General features: G+C 38.1%; 2 protein-coding genes across 4 annotated transcripts; one reads left to right on the top strand and one right to left on the bottom strand.

Annotated features, from left to right (window-relative positions):
- Nucleotides 1-948: 948 nt before the first annotated feature.
- On the bottom strand, nucleotides 949-3,415 carry LOC143875797 (uncharacterized protein At5g65660-like). The gene is made up of 2 exons (XM_077377399.1): nucleotides 3,127-3,415; nucleotides 949-1,315 (listed from the first exon to the last, which is right to left on the bottom strand). Exons 1-2 carry the CDS (start codon nucleotides 3,361-3,363, stop codon nucleotides 1,157-1,159), a joined length of 396 nt encoding a protein of 131 aa, XP_077233514.1. The 5' UTR covers nucleotides 3,364-3,415; the 3' UTR covers nucleotides 949-1,156.
- Nucleotides 3,416-8,872: 5,457 nt separating this feature from the next.
- TBL12 (trichome birefringence-like protein (DUF828)) lies at nucleotides 8,873-20,107 on the top strand. Of its 3 annotated transcripts, XM_077377903.1 has the most exons (5): nucleotides 8,873-9,476; nucleotides 13,280-13,411; nucleotides 14,686-14,823; nucleotides 18,527-18,776; nucleotides 19,616-20,107. In XM_077377903.1, the coding sequence occupies exons 1-5, from the start codon at nucleotides 8,920-8,922 to the stop codon at nucleotides 19,895-19,897; spliced, it is 1,359 nt and encodes a 452-aa protein (XP_077234018.1). In that variant the 5' UTR covers nucleotides 8,873-8,919; the 3' UTR covers nucleotides 19,898-20,107. The 3 variants fall into 3 exon arrangements, with proteins under 3 accessions (XP_077234018.1, XP_077234019.1, XP_077234020.1); XM_077377904.1 differs by lacking the exon at nucleotides 14,686-14,823; XM_077377905.1 differs by lacking the exons at nucleotides 13,280-13,411; nucleotides 14,686-14,823.
- The last annotated feature ends 3,204 nt before the right edge of the window (nucleotides 20,108-23,311 follow it).

Genomic DNA, 23,311 nt, shown 5'->3' with positions numbered 1-23,311 from the left:
TTATTTAACACTTAACTATTCACATGGCATCAAAATGATACACGTCTTGGATAAAAATCTACAACGCACTAGAAATGCCACTGTTAATCGATAACCCTTTACTCCAATAGCATGAGCCACGTTGAATCCTATGTGAATCAGCCAGGACCACTTTGCAACACTAACTACTCCTGGGTGACCGATAGCGAAATAGTACTGTGAGGAAAAGGTGAAAAGAACTCCGTCAGTGATGGTTTTATTGAAAAAGACCGAATTTGGGGCATTTATTTCACTCAAGATTGTGTCTCTCTACGAGGTGTTCAGGGGGTATTCACCAAGCCACCTTATTGTGAATATGGAAATTCATTTTCTTCTAACTTTCTAATCTAAAAGTTAATTACAATTAAAAGAATAAAAGTTTTAGATTCTCTAGATAGTTAGATTAGAGATGTCAAAATACAAAGAATAAGGAAACTAACATATTTCACCCTCTCATTGATCTTCTTTCTTTCATTGGAGGAGGCCTAAACTAAACCTCTTCTCCCATTTTCTCTAACGTTTGCTTAATTTTGTGTAATTTTAAATTAACTTATTAATCGCATCAATGTTCAAGCTATGTTTAACCATGATCCAACCGGTTTGGACCAAACTCAGACCTTTTTCGATTCGACCATCAATCCGACATTTTAAATATTGTTCATTCTTTTTAGATGATGCCATCTATAGTAAAGCCCCATTAGATAAACCATCAGGATCAAATCCTGGTTCATTACTTAGATATTAAAAAGTGAGATAAAAGTTGTAAAGCGATAAATTTAGGCTCTGTTTCTTTACGTAAAATGGGCGTAAAACAAATTTTATGCCATTTTTAAGTGCAAAAAATGGGCGTAAAATTTGTTTTAAGCTTATTTTACTTCAAAAGAACCAGACCTTAAGGCTTAAACTAAAAAGAGGGCACTATTAGCTATGTCCATTCAAACAGATGCTTGAGCCCTTCTTTGTCTTTCCATTTCCTTCATATCAATGAAAACAAATGGTAGTTAATGTACAAGTTTTACTTTTCCAATTGTGACAATGGTAATTACGTTCTAAAAATTCGATAAAAAGTCATTTTAATTAAATTTTTATAGTATATATATATATATATACATAAATGGCTCTATTTCGAGGCGCCAAATTACAAAGGTGGCGGCGGCGGCGGGGATTGCACCTCCACAATGATCCTTTCCGGCGGTGGTGGCAAATGCTCGCAAGGGCATGGTTTTGCTATGTATTTTGGAATTTGATCTCCGGGCATCAGAACAGGCAAGCTCTGGCTCCGCTTTAGCTTGGCATCCTGAAGAAACAAATAATTCAAGAATTAAAAACAAATGAAATTTCTGATGTTGATTAACTGAAAAGGAAAGCATAATAAATATATGGGTTTTTTTTTTTTTTGCAAAAGAAGTCTTCTGCTTTGCTATATTCGCAAAAACAGCCTTCTAGTTTGATAATTTGAAAATTGAGTCTTCACGTATGAAAAGATGAAAATTACTTTGTAAAAAGACCAAAATATCTTTCAAAATATGAGGCAAAATGCTGGCCCCCCATGCATGGGTTTGAGTTGAATTGGTGGGCCCATGCTATAAAAACTTATCGTTGAGCATAACAGTTATTTTGTTCTTTATAAATATAAGGTTACTTTGGTTTAATAAAAGTAAAAAAATATCTACCATGAGTATTTTGGTCACAAAGAATAAATATTAGTCCATAAAGAAGCTATCAAAGTGGAAAAAAAAATCTTTACAAACTAGAAGACTGTTTTCTTTTGCAAATATAGCAAAGTAGAAGTCTTCTTTTGCAAAAAAAACACTAAATATCTACAGTGCCCCACCTATCAGAAGGCTTTATCATGGATAGGCCCTTAGCCAATTGCATTTATGAGATGATCATAACCGTCCATGGCTTGGAGATGGACGGTTGAAACTATAGATGGGATCATAAGGTTAGTCCCTGTGTAATTTTTGGGTCACATCAAGTTCATGGTGGGCCCGAGTTTTGCATGTGTTAGCTTTAAATGTGGCATGCATATGATAATCGAGGTGGAGGCCATTAGTCTAGCATCTTTCTTTTGTACAGATATTAGGTATGCTTTTGGGAGAAGAAGAAGATGATATCTGCACTCCCTTGTGTTGATAAGGACACTCCTCTGTTTAATTTTTTATTTCCTTTTAGGTGTTTTTATTTTTAAACTCTAACAGCAAATTAAAAAACAGACTCCAGAGAGTAAAAGCAAAGACAGTGCAGATATCATCTCCCAATTAGACTACATAACACAATCAATTAAAGATAATCAAAATCTACCTCATTTGAAAAACAGGCCTCATGAAATGAAACTACTAAAACTAATTTTATAAAAAAAAAGGAAAAAAATAATACTAAAAATGGGTCAAAATTAAATAAATAATTACTTTTTCTAAAATAGAAAAAAGGAATTGGCCACCAAGGGTATAACTTCTGCACTCCCCTGTTTTGATAACGGCACTCCTCTTTATGTAATTTTACTATTGGCTTTTTAAGAAGAAAGAGAGGATTGCCACTATTATAACAAGGTGGTTCACAAGTCACAACTGAATATATAATCTCCCGGTAAGAAAACATAACAAAATCAATTTTAGGTACTCAAAATCCATCCCCAGCTTTGATATTGGCACTCTTCTTGATTTCAAACTTCTCTTGTTTCTAAAGCTAGTGAAAATAGGGGAATGATATCAGCACAACCATGTTTTCATAATTGCACTAACCCATCTTGTCCTTTCTTTTTTAATGGGATTCTGAGAGCTTTTTGGAAACTATAATAAGTCTTAACAGCTCTTTAAATAGCTGTTCAAGGTTATTATAGTTCTGGGAATCCAATTAGAAAATAAAAGACAAGCTGAAAAGAAAATAATAGCTGTGCAGTTATTAAAACATAGTTGTACTGATATCATTTCCCTACCAATATCAGGAAAGAAGGTCTTTTGCATCCTTCATGAAACTACAAAGCCTTACAAAAACCCAACAAAACAATTGAAAAATGAAAAGAAATACAACCAAAACATACCAAATTCAACCCAAACATAACTTAATCGTTAAAAAAAAGAAGAGGGAAGGGGTAAAAAAAGTTACGAGGTGTAGAGGGGTGGACTTAGAGGGAGACTGAATCGTAACGGTATCGGTATCGGCTTCCATATCTGACGAAAAAGAACGACGGAGTGACCGAAGTTTGTCCCAATGGTAACAGCAAGAGAAAAAACCACTGATACAAAAGATGACGATCAAGAGAAGAGCAGTGCCAAGAGGGAACCCAAGGGCCGGTCGAGATGTGTCCACGTGGTGGCCCGTCATCACATCGTGATCGTCCATTTTTTGCCTTTCACCTCTATTCTATTTCTCATGCAGAGATCGTCTGATGGTAATGAGCTCGTCTCATGGAGTGAAGGGGGGATTTATTTATAGAGAGAGCGAGGGGTGCGTACGTGTAAAGGTTCGCCCACTTTCGTGTCCGGTGACCGTACGGAACACGCAGGGTGGGGCCCACATGGAGGATGACCTATGATATGTCATGACTCATGAATGCATGTAGGAAAATTGTTTTTTTAATAGACAAAAACAAATGGGGGAAGGTGGATAAATAACGTGAAATGCGCTTCAGCTGGCAATAAACGCCACCAAAGATCCGCACTCACGTTTTTAAATAATGACACTCCTATATTTTACTCTATACTTCTCTCAATTTTTTACAGTTCACAAAAAGCACTCGGAAGCCAATTAAAATAGAAAAGACAAACTGGGTTTGTGCTTAAAACATGGTAGTGCCAATATGTTATGTGCCTAGTTGGGTCCCACTTGAGAGGAAATAAATTAGTTTGGATTTTAGGATTTTGTAGGATTTGATTTGTAGCGTTTGGTATGTGTAGGATTTTTAGAGATAAGAGTTAAGGTTTCTAGATTGACTTGGGTAGGAGTTTGAGATGGGGTGGTCAGATGGGTTTTCTATAAATAATTTGTAACTAGTCTTTTTTTAAGAGAATAAAGAATTTTATCTTAGAAATTGTGTTTCTGTGCACACAGGAGGACTGACCCTTCCCTCGAAGGGTGCTGAGAGGCTAATCTTCCCTCCAAGAAGATCAATCACATTATGAGCCAATTTAGGTTTGTAACATTTGGTATTAGAGCCAGGAATGGATGATCCAAGGATCAGAAAGTCGGAAGTTGAGGTGGGTTCTCTTACTGCGGGACAAGAGAGAATGATCAAGGAGATGCAGAAGATGTTCTTTGCAATGCACACTTAGCTTGACAAGATGGGGGCTCCACGTACGTGCGGTCCAGAGGCTCGGTTTGACGGGATAGAGCCTACACGTACGCGAGGCTAGGAGGAAAGCTCCAACAACCAAAACTGTAATGGTGGAGGTAGAGGTTATGGCACATTTGAGACATGTGTCTAAGGTTCAATGAATTCGTATCTCCCCAAGTTCAAAGAAGAAAAAGAGAAAAAGCTACAAAAGAAAGACGTTTATCAGTGTTGTCAAATCCTACAAGGTCATCGTAAGAAAATCTACAGTTTAGCGCAAATTTGTCAATGCCAACAAAAGATCCTCACCCACAACCATCCGTGCATCAACATCCTAATCATTCTAAAAAAACACAATGAAGGAACTTTGATGAACGGCACAATGAGATTGATTGGAAAAGGAAGCTGCTTCAGCCCTTGATGACGACATACGAAATAGTTAGGAGCAAGAAGGACAAATGAAACAAAAAAAAGAGAGAAGTGAAAAGAATTTCAGAAAGTCCTGCACAAAATCACCTCTTTACCACCTCATCTCTTCCACATCTTCATTTATGAAATTGTTTCTAATGACTCCTCCGGAGTTTACCCTACTAGATTGTAATATTCTTTCTTTATTAATACACTGGTAGGGGTCCGCCAGACCCCAGGTTGCCCATAAAAGAAATCACATTTTTCACCAATTGACCCGCACTTAATCTCCAACCTTGAAGACAAGGTTGATATCAAGACGGGTTGAATATTGCTACGTGCTTAGTTGGTTCCCACTTGGGATGAAATACATCAGTTTAAATTTTAGCAATTTGATGTAGGATTTGCTTTGTAGTACTTGGTATGTATAGGAATTTTAGAGATGAGAGTTGGGGTTTTTGGATTGACTTGGGCAAGAGTTTTAGATGAAGTGGTCAAGAGGGTTTTCTATAAATAACATGTGAGTAGACATTGTGTTTTTCTGCACAAAGGAGGATTGGCTCTTCCATTGAAGCGGGTCGAGAGGCTAATCTTCCCTCTAAGATCAATCACGTAACGATCCGATTCAGGTTTGTAACACAATATCAGTAGCCATTACGAAATATATTTTATAAATTAGGCACTGCTTATATTTTAATGAATTTTGAAGTATTGAGTCCATTGAAATGTTTGTTGTGTAATAGCACTTTTACTTCTATAAAGTTTGTACTTCTTGGGCTTAGCATTCGTTTGATTGGATTGCAATTTTAAAAAAAATGCCCCTACTTTTGAGAAATTCTTTTGAAGTCAAGCATAGGCCTTAAGTTTGTAGGATATTTTGCCCTTACTCTTTTCAATTTTCTTGCTCCTTTTCCCAAATAAGACAGCTTCAAAGTTAATTTGGAGACTGTTTGTGGATCTCGACCATTGAAATATTATTTTCCTTCTCGAGTAATGCTAGGTAAATCGGTTTTTTAACACCGAGAAAATCAGTTTTGCCAGGGCATCACGTTAGACCAGCAACTGCTTACCTCTGTTTAAGGTAAATCAGGAAAATCATCAAAAAGCAAATATTTTGATACACATGGCAAATTGTGATTGTTGGAATGGTGTGGCTCTTTGGCGTAAAGTCATAGGTTTGCTCTCCAGTGACGAGCGTTCGAATCCCCCCTTGCTTACCCGATGCGCGTGGTTTCCGGGTGATTGCGCGCATCCGTAGGGAAATAGTCCTACCCCCGAAGGGGATGGGGACACCCTTCGTTACCAAAAAAAAAAAAAAATTTGTGATTGTCGGGTACCAAACCCGGTCACACAGTCGGTTTCATATCATTTTCCTTTTCGTCTCACATTTTCAATCCATGCCATGCATTATATCACAATAGAAAAAGGGAAATGATAATTTCCCCACCTTAAACGGATAAAATCCCCCCTAACAGTTTCTGTGAGAATGGTTCACTGGTCAAGGATAAATTCACCCCCTTTAACGTTTTTCTTTCCCTTTACAGCTTAATGAATAACGTTAAGGGGGGGAGGGGGAGATATCATTCCCGAAATGATATCCACGCCCTATTTTCTAATAACAGAAAAAGAATTGCCATGCTGTCTGATGCCAATTAAAAAAGAAAAGACAAGCTGAGCTTGTGCAATTATTTAAACATGGTAGTGGCAATATCAACCTTTAAAACATATTTCTACTTGGAAAACACTTTCAAAGCAGGATTTTCTTTGTAAAATAAAGGCGAAAGTTGAAATGACCGACGATTTGGTAATCTCCACGGTATTTTTAGTGTTTGCTCTTTTACTATTACAATCATGTCTACTTTTACTTTAGGAATACTGTTGTTCCCTTCTATTTATTTCTCCCTTAACTTAATAATGCCACTCCTTCCTTTAATTTGTTATTACCGTTTATTACAATGTTCCAACAGCCATCCACATCCCATAAAAAGTGTAAAGAATGGAGTGCAATTATCAAAACAAGGGAAGGTGGAAATCATTCCCCTAGTTATCATACCATGAGCTGCACTCATTGAAGAGTTACTGTGGGATGTCTTGATTGGGCCCAATAGCTGCATTTTGGCTCAAATATAAATCACTTAAGTAGGAGACAACATACAAAGAAACAAGGATGGTGGAACCAATATGCTACTAGCTATGTGGATGGCCCGGTACTTCTATTTCTTATCTTTAAGATCTTGGGTCTTATCTTCCACCACATATCTGACTAGGGTTTCCTGCTAAGGATATAAACCCTAAAGGCATACCCTAAAAACCCATTCATAAAAATCTACAGTTCCAACTTTTAGGAGTGTCCACTGCCCTTTTATCCAACAAAACAAAACATCATCCACCTTTCAAAGGTGCCATCTTTTCATTTGCCACCTTGGGATTCCTTTTTCTAAGTGCTTAACATCTTTGTTTCATTGCCTGATGAGAAAGAATGTAGCAGAAGTGGTGTATCAAATCGAAATAGATATCTAAGATCTTGAGAGTTATGTAAGTGATATTGAGAGCTCCCTGAACCAGTAGTTAAGCTTCTTTTCTCAAGGTGGCCAGTGACAATGGTTGCAATGGTAAGTTCGGTGGTGTTAGAAAACAAATTTAGATTGTTTTTTATGGAAACCACTAGACAAGCCTTCTCTTTCAAGGGGACAAGTTACCCCAGGTGGGGCCTGTTTTATTTTCCTTCCATGGTTAATTTAGGGGTGCAACTCAGGCCTGGTTGGGTCAGGTTTTGGCCAACCCTAGCCCAACTCAAGGATCCTAATACGACCCAGGCCTAGCCTAGGCTCAAGGAGGGTCACACATAACCCAACCCACCTATAAATCTCTCAACACTAACTCATGAACCTGATTTAGAAAATCGGTTCGGATTGGGTTGGATTGAAGATATTCGGGTCCATGTCGTTTAGTGGCAAAAAAAATAAAAAATCATAACCTCACTATAAGATCAGGGCAGTGATAAATTCTCCCCTCCTTTACTAGTTGTGAAGCCACAACTGGTACAACACTAGTACAACCGTACACACACTCACTCAAACATGAACTGTTGGTGGGGCCAAAATTGATTTGTTTCTTTCAGCAATGTCGGCCCCACCCATACTTATCCTCACGGGATTTTATATAGTGCAAGTAGGCGTGGCAATGGTTCGGTTTCGGTTCGGTTCGGTTCGGTTCGACTCCCAAACCGAACTGAACCGAAATTTGAATCGGTTTGGTTTTACCAAACCGAAACTGAACTGAAACCGAATTTTCGGTTCGGTTCCGCCAATTTTGCCACCCCTTACTCATAATCATTGGAAATATTCGGTTTCGGTTCGGTTTGATCTCCAAACCGAAATTTGAAGCGGTTTGGTTTAACCAAACCGAAACCGAATTTTTGGTTCGGTTTCGGCTCGGTTCCGGTTCAGTTCGGCCAATTTTGCCACCCCTAAGTGCAAGCCCATATATATTTTTCAAAATGGACTCTACGGCCCACACCATAGGCCCACACAGTAGGATGATCCAAACCGTCCATTTGATGGACCACAACGTAAATAGGTTGTGCCCCAAAAAATCATCTCCATGCGATGATCTTAGCCCTCCGATCTATAGGGAAATTGGATATTATGGAAACCTCTATAGATTGGGGGGTTGGGATCTACATATGGAAATGATTTTTATGTCTCTCAGAGATCTCCCCAAAGCATATTTGGTTGTCATTTACACCTTTGACAACTAGACAACTTCTAGACATCATTATTGGTTTTTATCCTAGGTGGCGGCGCCTACTTGGCGGAGATGTTCCCCCCATAATCTTCTCCCCTTTTTCCACCAAAATGGAGAAGTTTGTTGGGGGAATTAGGAGAAATTCTTGTCTTATTATTTTTCTCTCTTTCTCTCTCTTACTTTTCTCTCTCTTCCACCTATATTTTGATAATGACACCCTACATCTTCCACTGATTTCCTCGCGCAACCAAATACTACTTGCAAATCGCCCTCCTAATATTCTCCCCATCTTCGATTCTTGTCTAATTCTCTTTGACTTATTTTTCTCCTATTCTCCCAACCAAACATAGCCAAAAGAGAAGTTGGGGATTTTTACTTAAAGCCTATTCAAGTGGAGTTTTGCCAATCCCCCCCCCCCCCCCCCTCTCTCTCTCTCTCTCTCTCTCTCTCATGTTTGATTTGTTTAGTATGATATGAGTTCTAAACTATACTCAACCATCCTTCCATGGCTCATCCTCCTAACCTGCGCACTGCTCTACATCTATACCTCCATCCTCCCCCTTTACTCACTTTCTTCAAAACCCTCTATCCCAAAATCCCAAACCCACCACTCATCAGACCTAAATAACCCATCACCTCCTTGCGATTTCACCAAAGGACAATGGATTCAACAACCCCATTACAAACCCTTCTACACAGAAGACTGCCCATTTCAAAGAAATTCTTGGAATTGCTTGAAAAACAAGAGAGAAAACATGGAAAATATCAATTCGTGGAGATGGGTTCCCGAAAAGTGTGTTTCTCCGCGAATCGATCCGGTCCGATTTCTGGGTTTTATGAGGAATAAGAGAATTGGGTTTGTTGGGGATTCCCTAAATGAGAATTTTTTGGTTTCTTTCCTCTGCATTTTGAGGGTTGCTGATGGAGGGGCGAAGAAATGGAAGAGAAAGGGGGCGTGGAGAGGAGCTTATTTTCCCAAATTTAATGTTACTGTTGCTTATCACAGGGCTGTTTTGCTTGCCAAATACGAGTAAGAGCTAATTTGGGTTTTCTAATTGCTGCTTTTATTTTGTAGGTTTGCTTCATTTTGTGCTATTTGTTTGTCAGATCCATTGAATTTTGAGTTTTGGAGAACTTCTCACTAGTCTGTATCTTTTTTTTATTCTGGTGTATGATGCTTTTTGATTCTTGTATTGGTGAATTATTATGAATGTGAAAAAATTGTGATATTTCTTGGGTTGTTTTCTTAGAGGAATGTACATAATTAAGAAAATATATTATTTGATTATAGGTCAAAAACTTGAAAGGAACTGATTATAGTCAAAACATGAATGTGAAATATTGTGATCTTTGTTGGGTTGTTTTCTTTGTGGAATATACATAATTAAGGAATTATATTCATGTCTTGGTGAGTTATTATGATGAAAATATTGTGATCTTTGTACCATTAAAAAAATATTGTGATCTTTTCTGGGTTGCTTTGTTGATGGAATATACATAATTAAGGAACTATAATCATGTCTTTGTGAATTATTATGAATGTGAAAAAATTGCGATCTTTCTTGGGTTGTTTTCTTGTAGGAATATATATAATTAAGGAATTGTTTTATCGTATATCTGATGATACGATAAACAAATTGAATTGAACTGATTGTATTCAAAACATGAAATGGTTCCATGATAGGGGGACAGCCTCCTTCAATACATAAATTATTTCTGTTCTCCTCCTGAGATATACACCTGGCCTCCTAACATTCCCACTCCCATTCCCTACAATTACTCAACAAGAACAACTAAAAACATGCTAACTAAGCACACCTAAGCCTTTGCTAACCAAGCAAAGATCTCCTACATCATGTAAACTACTAACCCAACAATGGATAGAAAATAGCATACCTATCTAACCCAACAATGGATGTAACATCTGATCTGAAGATAATGCAGAAATTTAATCATGGGTGTTGATTGAATTAGTTGAGATCTGAGTATCATACTAAGAATCGGGTTTAATCAATATCAGCTGATATGAGGCAATCAGAGGTTGCTGTGGCCACTGAGTCGGATTCGCAAAAATCCATTGTATGATAACAATAACAAATCGTTCTATTCAGCTGGCCCGGATTCTTTCCTGACAAGGCACAATGAATACTGGTTTTTAGGTTAAAGGGATGTAAAATGTTTGAGTGACAAAGTTATAAACTCATTCTCTTGATTGTTGGAATATGTTCAGTTGAATACTCTTGCACGACCCAACTCAACTCAACTCAACTCAACTAAGCCTTTGTCCCAAACTAGTTGGGGTCGGCTAATGAATCCTTTAGAAAATTTTCATGAAGAAGGTGAAAGAATCGACTTGGTTCAAAGTGACTAAGTCTAATCCTGACACTAGTTGGGTTTATCTACATGGATCATTTTCTTCCATTCTCTCCTATCCAAGGTCATGTTCTTTGTTATGTTACTAGCCATCATGTCTTTCCTCACTGTTTCTACCCAAGTTGTTTTCGGTCTGCCCCTACCTCTTTTTACCCCATCAACTTGGCACAAGTCACTTCTTCTCACTGGAGCATCCAAAGGCCTACGTTGGATATGCCCAAACCATCTTAAGCCGTGCTCTCTCATCTTCTCCTCAATTGGTGCCACCCCCACCTTTTTACGGATGTCTTCATTTCTAATTCTATCTAACCTTGTTTGGTCGCACATCCATCTAAGCATTCGCATCTCCGCTACACTCATCTTATGCACATGCTGCTTCTTGGTGGCCCAACATTCTGAGCCGTACAGCATGGTTGGCCTCATAGTTGTCTTATAAAACTTTCCCTTCAGCTTCGTAGGTATTTTACTGTAGCACAAAACTCCTAAAGCACGCATCCACTTCAACGAACCTGCTCTTATTCTGTGGTTAACATCCTCTTCAATCTCTCCTTCCTTATGTAGGATTGAACCAAGATAGCGAAAGATATCCCTCTTAGGTACCTCCTGTCCAATCTTATTTACTAGATCCTTGCCCCGCCTCCTTACATTACTAAAGTTGCACTCCATATACTCTGTCTTAGTCCTACTCAGCCTAAAACCTTTGGATTCCAAAGTAGTTCTCCATAACTCTAGCTTGGCATTAACTCCTGCTTTGGTTTCGTCAATTAATACTATATCATTTGCAAATAACATACACCACGGCACCTCATCTTGGATACCCTTGCGCGGCCCATTACTGAAAATAGTTAGTGATCTCATAATGCCATAGGATAGATAACAAAGTACGTTCTTTTTTTAATGGTATAGCAAAACATGCTTTACATTGATAAAATAACTGATATGATATTTAGTTTAAGTTATCTATAAGACAAGTGTTACCGAGTCTGTTGCTTGAGAAAACACGGAAAATATCATCAAAATCTTCTATGTGCCAAGCTAGTGTAATAGTAACCATTCCTCTATTTCCAATATTATAATTTTGATCTCATTTCTCATTATTGATTGTGTTCTACCAATTCTCACCGATTCTTTTTTTACTTTTATCAAGTGAAGCTAAAATATCAAAGGGAAGACACAAGCCAGTCTGTGGTCAGGATACGTCAAAATTCAATCTACAAGTTTCAAATCTGAAATCCTTTAAAAAGTACAGCCACTTAGAGGAGACCCATCGCGCTATCCCCAAACACAATCCTAAATGGTCTATGTAACATACTGTCGTTGGGGAATGAACTCGAGGATTGAGCATTTCACTACCTGACATATAACCCTTCTTACTAGGCTAGAGTGCTCTAGTCTTAGCTCTCCAAGACTCCAACCTATTCTTTTCAGTCTCCAACCTAATATGTCAAGCTTACTTTATTTTGCCCTTCTCTCAGTTTTCACATGGAAATGGAATCAATACAGGTTGTACCCTGCATTACACAGATTGTCATGGACTTTAGTTGTATAATAAAGCTTTTGGGAAATTCATTGAGAAAAAATGTTCATGTGCTAATATTCACACATAGTAAAGCATTTGAGTGCATTGAGGAGAATGGTACAATTATGGATTCATCAGTAGCAAACAGAGGCGTAACATGAATGTATCTATGAGTTGTTTTTCCATTGTATAGAATGCTAGTATCCCGCATGTAAATTAGGGACTTGAATGTGATGAAGTTTTTGATTTTGGTAATCAACCAAATGTGGAGCTAAAAGAAAAAGAAATTTTGAAGTTTTGGAGCAGAGGTGTTTCCACCATTCTTCATTGATCATGGTTTGTTTATTTACTAATTCACTGTATATTTTTTTCTATGTAATATTATCTTATTTTTGTATCCTGCCTGTATGTATCTAGTCTGTTCTGCATAATTCTCTATGAAAACAATAAGTTGAGAACAACTATTCAGATATTGATATTGTGAACTTTTTCAAGCATAGGTACCATTTATTCAGCATATTTATCTATGAATCACACTGTTGTATTGATTACCTGTTCTTCCATTAAATTGTGAATTCATATGTCTGTCTTTTAAAGCTTAACAAAAGAGCATCTTGTCCACAGATTTTTTTTTTCTATCAGAATGTTGTGTTACATAGATAAAGAAAGGATGGGCTGTTGTTATGCTCTATATGTGGCATATTAAAAAAACACATGCTTGGCTTTTCATGAAATTCAGTGGGGGAATGTTTCCAGTTGTTTTTAATTTATTTTATTTGTCTTTATCCGATGTTTGAAAATTTTCTAAAGGATTCATTAGCCGACCCCAGCTGGTTTGGGACAAAGGCTTAGTTGAGTTGTATTTGTCCGATGTTTGAATTATAAATATATATAAATTTTCAGTATGTTATTCTCACGTGCTCGTAACTGATTATATAAAGGTGGCAGCCTACAAAATTCTCAGACCGAGATAGATTGAAGGGAACCTATAAAGTAGATGTGGATGTTCCTGCAGATGATTGGATAAATGCTACCAAGTTCTATGATGTCTTAGTGTTCAATACAGGGCACTGGTAATGTATTCTGTCTTTGTCATTTGAAAAGAAATATGACGTAACCAAAAAACCTGAAGGGAAATGATAAATCCGGCCCTTTTCATTACTTGGGGCACCCAGGTGCAGTGTATGATGGCAATCAGGTCCCTTCAATCCTTCCCATACGATGTACAGTTGCCTCTTTGCAGTCATAGATAAAGTGCACCTGGGTGTCCCAAGTAATGAAAAGGGGCGCATTTATCATTTCGCAACCTGAAATGTCTTATTCTTCTATGACGTGAAAGTTTAATACATAATTACAGAAATCTGAAATGTTCAGCTCAGTAATCATTTGCATCCTACATATCTTCAGAGTTAATGCTTGTCACTAACTGGAAGTGCACTAGCACATTCTGAGACACTATCGCATCAAGTTCTAAATTTCATGCACCCAAGAGTAATGATATCAACACCTTCATGATATCTATGATTCCTGTTATTTCCTAGTCATGACCAAGGTTTAAATTTTCGGTTTCGGACCGTGAAATTTCGAAATTTCTGTCGAAATCTGGTACTTGACCTGAAGCTGATATTTTATTCAATATTAAATTTCGGTCGAAATTTCGGTGAAATATTAAATTAATATTAAAAAAACATATTTTTTGGGTCAAATTTCGGAAAAACCGAAATTTCGGATTTCGGTTGAAATTTCAAACCATGGTTATGACTGCCATCATTCTTCTACTTGGAAAGTGCCGATCTATATTGAGTATATATTGGACTCGTGGTTCTGTATCTTACGCACCCTATCAAAGCTTGCCTGGGGCCGTAATGTTACTGTAAACTCCCCGTCCTTAGGAAATTCTGTTTTATAATATTGGTGCAGCCTCAGCCCTGTCGATTACACAGCATTAATGTTTAGACGGTGAGTGTAAATCAACTGGGCTCGACTAACTTGAGCTATTCTTCTGAATGGGTTACATAAACTGCCTGAGGTTGAACTGATTTTAGTTTGATCAAACCCATGTTTGAATTGAACTTGACGTACTAATGCAATTCCTTCCCTTTTGAATCAGATAGATTCATATCTGAAAGAGGCTGACAATAAGTTCTTTTAAAATTGTCTCAAAACTCCATATTTTATGCGTCCTTATGATCGATGGGTTTTTGAAATATCGTAATGTAAAACGAAGTGCTTTGAGTCATTGCTATCGCATTCCACCAAAAATTCTATGAATGTATTGTAGACCAGGTCAGCTCATAGGCTTTAAAATATTTTTATATGTTCCACTCCTATTCCTTCTATGTCGCAGGGTTACTCTTGGAGAAGATCAACATGTTACCACCAGTGTAACTTTTACTCTTGGTGCTTCCACTTGGCACCGTCTTATCACTAAAGCCATATTTGTCCTGCTCAACGGCACATTGCCTAGTCAAATCAAATTCTCTCGGTACCTTCCTCAAAAAATCCAATTCATGCTGATTCTTCCTCCAACTAACAAAGACATCCTAGCGGAATTGCAAATGGAGCTTTTGCACATTTTTGTTAATCCGTAAACAATATTGATATAGGTACATAGATCCACAAATCTATACATCTCGATCGGAAAGGAATCATTTGAAAACGGAAGAGTCGGAATTGATCACTATCTTTCTTGAAACAAATAAAGAGGAAAAAAAAGAAGGAAAAAATACAGTTGCCCCCCCCCCCCCCCCCCCCAACTTTCAGTAACATTCAATGATAATCCTATAGTTTGAAACTCATCAACTACACCCCCTGACTTTTCAATGTGTATAAGGTAGACCTCCGCTTTTGAAATACTATCAATGCTAATTAAGATCTCGTCTCTAGTCGGTAGACTAGAGAACCTTCTCTAGTCTGCCGACCAAAAACACATTGAGCCCACATTGTTTAGATGATCCAAAGCATTCATTTGATGGGCACTGACATCGATACCGTGTGCCCAAAAAATCAGCTCCATAGGATCATCCTAACCCTTCGATTTGTGGATGGACCGTCAATTGAAGGGGTCTACCTTATACGCATTGAAAAGTCAGGGGGTGTAGTTGATGAGTTTGATACTACAGGGTTATCGTTGAATGTTTCAGAAAGTTGAGGGGGTGTAACTGTATGTTTCCCTTATCTTTATGCTAATATAGGCCAACCCAAAAACAAAAAGAAATAAATGACTAAAGGATGTGTAGTTTCAGAGGTTTTTCACTTCCTTTCTTAGTTGGATTGGGACCCTTATTGTGAACAACTAGGCTTGGACTGGCCCCAGGTAAGTTTGGGTCATTGCGTACGTAGTGTATCCTAGATTTTGGATCTATATTGGATCCATTAGACAAGAAATCCTACCAAGAACTAACTTTAGTTGGGCCGAACCCATTGGATTAGTAGGGCTAGCCCAAGCCATTAACAGCCCTAGGTTCCTCTCCTCGATATAGTACTTTTTCTTTGTTCCTTCTTCCCTTCAAGTACTAGTGGTTTGCCTCAAGCCTTGCATTTACTTGTTGTCAGATTGTTTCCTATCAATCTTCATCTACTTGTTATTAAGCCTTTGTTCAGCTATTGGGTTCAGGCACTTGCTCATCTTGAAAGGAAGAAAGCCATGTATAAAGGGTTGGAACTTGGAAGCTCTTGTAAAGAACTACACGACAACCGGTCACCTTTTGCAATGGAAACCAAATAGCTGGTTGCAAGCAGATGCCTAGGTATCCATCGTAAGGCTTTCAACTTTTTTTTGGGGGGAAAAGTACAGTTACACCCCCTCAACTTTCTGACACATTCAATGATAACCCTGTAGTTTCAAACTCATCAACTACACCCCTTGACTTTTCAATGCGTATAAGTGGACCCCCTCAGTTGACGGTCCGTCCACAAATCTAAGGGTTAGGATGATCCTATGGAGTTGATTTTTTGGGCACACCCTATCTATGTCAGGGCCCATCAATTGAATGCTTTGGATCATCCAAACAATGTGGGCCCACTGTGTTTTTGTTCGGCGGACTAGAGAAGATTCTCTAGTCTACCGACTAGAGACGAGATCTTAATTAGCATTGATAGTGTTTCAAAAGAGGGGATCTACCTTATACACATTGAAAAGTCAGGGGGTGTAGTTGATGCGTTTGAAACTATAGGGTTATCGTTGCATGGGTCAGAAAGTTTGCGGGGTGGGGGGGTGGGGGAGTGTTAACTCTATTTTTCCCTAAAGATAATTTACTTTGATTTAATTGAGCTTATGGTTGTTATTTTAATGGTGGATAATTTGTTGAGGAAGGCAAAAGCCAATGACCTTTGTGTGGTCAATTAAAGTACATGCCACAGAGCTATACAATAATAGTAACAAACAGAAATAAAACAAACAGTGCAACATCCTCAAGGAAGCAAGACGTCAAAATCACCTCTTTGTTAACCCCCGACTAAGCAAGAGCATCCGCTAACGAGTAAGCGATCCCAAATGTTCCAGACCTCAATGGCGTGTTTTTTTAAATGGTGGTAAGGAAATCGAATTCTTGAACTCAGCCCATTGACAGCCTTGGATCTTAGTGAGTAGATTTTGGTCATGTGGACTGTACCTTCTCTTTCACCTTGTACATTAGTCTCATCAACTGCTTGCTTTGTTTTCTAATGTATTCTTCGCTTATAAAGGTATCAATTTTTGTTTCGAACCATGCAGATATCGACATCGATGGAATTTATCTTTGCCTTTAGTTTAAATGTCTCAATAATATCCATGTCATGGATTTTAAGATTTAGATAAATTTATATACAAGTATTGTTTTTTTTTTTTTTTTTTTAATGGTCATATACAAGTATTGTTATGCATGTTTTAGTTAATTTAAAAATAGCAAGTTCTGTTTTTGCTTTATCTATTTTTTATTTTCTAAAAAATCATGGTTGAGTACTTGATCCAAGTCATAGTCGACTGGATTTAGATCCTTATTGAATCCGAGTCAAGCTTTGAGTTTGTAAAATGTCTTCAGCTACATACACATTTGTGGATGGATCATATTTGCATTAGCCAAAATTTAGATTGGGCCCTGCTTTTTTCAAACAAGTGACATTAGATTTTGAGTTAGGTTTCATGGTGACTCCAGCTGCACCTTGAATCATGTATAGAGAAAGCCTGTGATTGCACCGTTTTGCTTGGGGGCCCAAGCTATCATGTTTGACATGATACTGATACTCGTACCAGGTACTTCGTTGATATTCCATTTGGTCAAAATGACTCATGCTTCAAATATATGTTACTATCTTTGAATTAACTATTATGCTTTTTGCTTTTTAGTGTCAGATACTGGCTAAGTTCTATGGTGTTTTTATCCATGACTTGTGTCTTATCTCATGGCGTGGAATACCTATATCCTTATGTGTCCTACATTTTAAAAAATGCCAAACCATATATCCATTCTCGTGTCAGTGTTCATATCCATACCCATATATGGGTAACATAGAATATGGTAAGATCCTCTAAAAAGGGCCACTTCCTCGGATGTAATGCTAGTGGACAAAACTTCCTTTCTCCTAAATATGTAGCCTTATTTTCACTCTTTAATTCAGTTTATAGTAATGGCCGGGGCATCCTTTTACTTCTCGGAAGACCCTGTGACTGGATGTCATGATGATGGAAACAAAAAGTGGTTTTTCTTCTTCAAACAGGTGAGCGGATGAATTTCTCTGGCCCTAGTTTTATTCCCTTGTGGTATCACTCTACCTCAACTTCAAAATTTTATAACTTTTTTCAATCTTGGCAATATGGAATATCCATCTCTTTTCCTAGACTAATGTTTAGTTATCGCAGGTCAAAAAATGAAACTTTCTCTATCCCAAACTTAGTTGGGCAATAGGCCATATTCGACAATCTTATCTTGTCTATGCTATATTAGAACCCAGTGTTGTTTTCATATGATTTTAAGTTCACATGGGATAACTAATATATTTGCCTTTCACATCGGGGCGGGCTCATAGCTGATATTGACATCTTTACACAGCTAGGAAGTTTTCTAGTTCTGTCAATAACGTTTGTTGAATTGTTCAGCTTGAATTTTAGCCTTCTCTTACAAGATTATCTTGTACTGTTTGAAGGAACTCAAAATTTGCATTTAAGCGAAATAAATTGTTGATACCGTGCATTGGAAATTGGAATTCAGGTGGGGCCTTGATAAATTTCCGAAAGAGAGACCTCTTGTTTTCTATAGGAAGGGAAAGCCAATCCACCCCCCACTCGGCATACTAGATGGACTCCAAGTTGTTCTAAACAGTATGATCTCTTACATAGAAAGAGAGGTCCCTCGAGGGACCATAAAGTTCTGGCGTACACAATCACCAAGACATTTTTACGGTGGCGATTGGAATCAAAATGGCAGTTGTTTATTCACCAAACCTCTGGAAGAAAACCAGGTACTTCCACATCATCTGAGCAAATCCTTGTAGGATAGCGTTTTACCATCCAAAAATAAAAAGTTGTTATCCTCTGTGAAGCAACCAATTACACCAAAAGCTTAAGCTGTTAGAGTTGGTGTTATTTAATCATTTATATTTCAACATTCCCCCTCATGTGGACCCCTCTTTTTTGGGTTGGCCGAACACGTGGATTTTTAATATCAAGAAGTTGTTGGGTTTTGAACCCAGGACCTGCTATGGGGCAATGGCTCTGATACTATGATTTGGTGGACACTTTGAATTTATTGCCGACACACGTGCCGTGTCGTGACACGACACGACACCCATGTCCACACTCCTTTAGACACTTCTAAGTGTACTACTAGAAGTGTCAGTAACTTTGTGTATGTATGTACGTGTATGAGTGTGCCACTATTTCTAAATTTTTAGGGGATTCCATGTCAGATACCTCATATCCTTATAGAAACCCGGCACACAAATCTATATCCACAAAACATGATTATATGTACTTTCTATTTTAGCCGTGTCCTCGTTTCTAAATTTTGGGAGTTTGTTGTGTCCGACACTCCATGTCCGTGTCCACAGATCATAGCTCTGATACCATGTGAAACAATCAATTACTCCAAAAGCTTAAGCTGTTACAGTTGGCATTATTTAATCATTTATATTTCAACATCCTCGCATGAATTTATTTAATCATTTATATTTCAACATCCTCGCATGAATTTATTTAATCATTTATATTTCAACATCCTCGCATGAATTTATTTAATCATTTATATTTCAACATCCTCACATGAATTAATTTTGAGAAATTTGAACTGATATCTGTACAGCTTGATACTTGGTTTGATCCAAAGAACAGAGGGGTGAACAAAGAAGCTAGAGAAGTGAATCATCTGATCAAACAGGAATTACTGGATACAGATATTCATTTGCTTGATCTGACCCATTTGAGTGAGTTCAGAGCCGATGCTCATCCAGCCATTTGGTTAGGACAGAAGGATGCAGTTGCAATCTGGGGACAGGACTGCATGCATTGGTGCCTACCCGGCGTGCCCGATACATGGGTCGACATTTTGTCGGCTCTGATTTTATATTACTTGGAGACAGGATGACAATCGAACGGTAGAGAAAATTTTGATCGGCACCGGCTTGTAATTCCACAGTTGGGAAGCTATTTAATCTTCACCCCAGCAAATTGTTGAGCAATCCAAGGAGCTGTTGTGTGCAAGATTGAGGTAATTCATCAGGTTTAGTTGGTCTTGTATATTGTTGGTCACTTTTGTTAACCAACCAGCATTTGATCTAACAAAACACTAGACACATATCACATGTATGCCAGTCTTAAACAGATCATCTGATGGGGCCCACAATGGGTGGGCCACCAGTTGTTTTTCCAACCATTTTGATCAAGGAAAGTGATATTTTCGTCCTTAGTTTTAGTTGGGACAGCCCCCTCTAGTGTATTTATGACAAATTCTTTTACAGTAGAAGGGGTTGTCCTAAGTAAACAAAAGGGGCGAATATATCATTTCCCTTTGATCAATGGACTGTTATTGGAAAAGCCAATAGTTGACGTTCAATGGAAAGACGTTTGGACGGTCAAGATTTTCAGATTAATGACATTTGGCAATGGTCCGTCCAATTTCTGCTCACTGTAAACATGCCACATGTATGGTGAAGATTGGGATTCACTAATAACTTGTAATTTTAAGATTTATCTTTTCTTAAAAATGGGTCAGCTAGCTAGTGCTCTCAATTTTTATTTTTTTTTATGAGTCTTTTCCTGCAGCAGCGACCCAAAGAAGGACGAGAGTTCACAATCAATGGGCTGGACCATGCCAGATAGGATCCTTTGATCTCTAGAATCAAAGGATAATTATGAAAATGTCCGTGTATTCATGTACTAGGCACATTTTAGCATGACTAATCTCCAATCTTGCCTAGAAGACGATCCACTCGATCCTTAATCTCATCGATCAATTTTGCGAACTTCATGGGGCCGAGAACTGATCATCCACTTAATAACATTAAGTGAATCCCCCTCCACTACAAGTATATCCAATTCATTATGGGAATTGCTAGCGTCCATCGCAAAAGGCATTTCGCTGCTGGTCTGTTGCATGTCAGGCCACCCACCTCGTGAATGGAGACAAAAGTTGTTGTCTTCATTCACCAGGTGGCTGGTCTGACATGCAACGGACTGCCTTTTGGAATGGACCTTAGCAAATCCCAATCATTATTGTTGGAGATCTTGAGCCCTTACAACATTGTTCTCACTTCCTTCTCATTAGCATCCTTAAGCCCAGAGGAACCTATAAATGCTCATGTGATCAGTCCATACTAATGTCTTCGAGAATCTCCCTACACCGGTCGGTCCGGGATTACCTATGCTAGATCCGTCAAAATTTAGCGCATTCCGGAGCTGAAGGGGTCCATCTAGAAGTAGCTATGTCCACATTTTCCTTGGTCTATCTGGGCGAATTCAAATGGGCTTGGATCTAAACACCTTAAATAGGATTTGATTAAGATCCAATCTGACGATCTGGGCACAGGCCTATATCGGCCTGTTGACGCCTAAAACCTACACTAATGGGAAAATGAGAGATTGCGATATTGGCTGAAGATGTGGTATCTTCGTAATTACTTGAAAATGCAGGGCTGCTTTAATGATGCAGATCTGGCAGCTGAGATGAGTACCTAGGTTTGAGGGTTGAGAAGGGTAAAAAAATAGGTGGAGAGAGATGGGGGAGGAAGAGGGGTTGGATTTGGTTAGAGGGTTTGTCACTGAATGGGGTGTGACTTTTCACCCATTGTCTTTGGGGTCTGTTAAGGAAATGGTGGATGATTACCTAGATGAAGAAAACCCTCTCCCCTGTCTAATAATCTTCTTAGGTTTCCTAGTTTGAAGAGATTTATGAGATTATCATAAGCTAAGAATAGATTACTAAAAGAGGAACACATGTGGGTCTGATTCAAACAGTGAGGAAAGACTTGATGGCTAGGAGTTTAACAGAGAATATGACATTGGATAGGTGAGAATTGAAGAAAATGATCCATGTAGACAAACCCAACTAGTGTCAGGATTAGACTTAGTCAATTTGAGCTGGGTAAATTCTTTTGCCTTCTTCATGAAAATTTTCTAAAGAATTCATTAGCCTACGCCAACTAGTTTGGGACAAAGGCTTAGTTGAGTTGAGTTGAGTTGAGTTTTTTTTTTTGTTCTCTCTCTCTCTCATCGATGGGTGGGCTTGTTTTTCTCTCATTAGCTTAGTGAGTTATGTTAGAAAAATGTCTGTTGTTGTTTCTAGTTGTATCCTATTCCTTTTGGATTTTGAGAATTGATTTTGAGTCAAAACTAGTCATTGTAGATTTTGAGAAAGTCTAAAACTGATTATTGGACTCAAAATTATGTTTAATTCTGTCGCAACTAAGTGTGTCACCTCTGAAAATCAGCCTTTCACCTTTTTGTGAAGGATGGGGATGAATCTCTCTGAAATACATGTTTTATTATCTCAACCTTTCACCAAAAAGGAAATGTCGATTTTTGAGTGATGCAATTCTCAAAATCCTTAACGAACAGGGCCTACGAGAGCTTCCTCTCGAATTCTTTTGGAATAAGTTTTCCAATTCGAATGAGATTATGTGAAATCCCATATGCGGATTTATCTGCCAGTAGAGAAATAGCCAGTTTCATTTTTCTGTAATATGACAAAGAGAGAGAGAGAGAGAGAGAGATAAAATTCAATGGGAGCTAATATTCCACAGACCAAGTTTTCGTAGTCCCTTTTTAAGTCCCTAATCCCACTTCACTCAAAAAATCTAAACAACCACAAGCTTAGATCATCTCCAACTAAACTCAAATTCACTTGTTTTTATAAGATATAGAGCCCCCCAATTGAAATTATAAACAATAACAAGCATTGACCATGTCCAATTACACTCTGATTCACCCGAGTTAGGTTAAGAATATCTTAATACTCCATTAATAACTACAAAAGCACATGCTTTGGCATACCAACTAAGCTTAGATTCACCTGAGTTGGGTTTCTGTGATTTTATTAAATCAAACAACATCAAGGATAGACTAGATGTATGGTAGATGGGCTGAGGTATTGTAAACTATTTTGGTTTATTTAACATTTGGCTTGAAGCAGACAGTAAAATCTTGATCAATAGAGTCATTGACAAGAAGAATCCCCACATGGTCCATTAAATATTATTGATAAGAGCTTGATTTTGAGATAAGGTGGTATCTGGTATGCCCCCACTCTTGTATTCCTTTTATTCATCAATAATATTTCAAGTGCGCCCAAGTTCGTGGTGAAAAAAAGATGAAGAACTCTCTTTGAGAATTAAAACCATGGCCATTAATTTTCAATGATCATGAAAGAGACTTCCTGGGTACCCGTTCTTTGCAAATAATGACAATCGGCCGTATATGATGGCTTCCAAAAGAGGCTCAAATAATCCATCTTCAGTGCAGGCCCAAAGACCTATGTAAGGAGTCACTAACACAGAAGGCATCT

Source organism: Tasmannia lanceolata, unplaced genomic scaffold, assembly GCF_043159265.1.
Source record: "Tasmannia lanceolata isolate RefF3 unplaced genomic scaffold, GAP_Taslan_0.1 ptg000004l, whole genome shotgun sequence".
Taxonomy (NCBI): domain Eukaryota; kingdom Viridiplantae; phylum Streptophyta; class Magnoliopsida; order Canellales; family Winteraceae; genus Tasmannia; species Tasmannia lanceolata.
This window is presented reverse-complemented; position numbering and strand designations above follow the sequence as displayed.

Coding starts and splice junctions, on each gene's coding strand:
- LOC143875797 (XM_077377399.1), bottom strand. CDS start 3,363: ATGGACGATCACGATGTGATGACGGGCCACCACGTGGACACATCTCGA. Junction 1,316..3,126: donor AGTCCACCCCTCTACACCTC/GTAACTTTTTTT, acceptor TTGTTTCTTCAG/GATGCCAAGCTAAAGCGGAG.
- TBL12 (XM_077377903.1), top strand. CDS start 8,920: ATGAGTTCTAAACTATACTCAACCATCCTTCCATGGCTCATCCTCCTA. Junction 13,412..14,685: donor GTGTTCAATACAGGGCACTG/GTAATGTATTCT, acceptor TCTATGTCGCAG/GGTTACTCTTGGAGAAGATC. Junction 18,777..19,615: donor AACCTCTGGAAGAAAACCAG/GTACTTCCACAT, acceptor ATATCTGTACAG/CTTGATACTTGGTTTGATCC.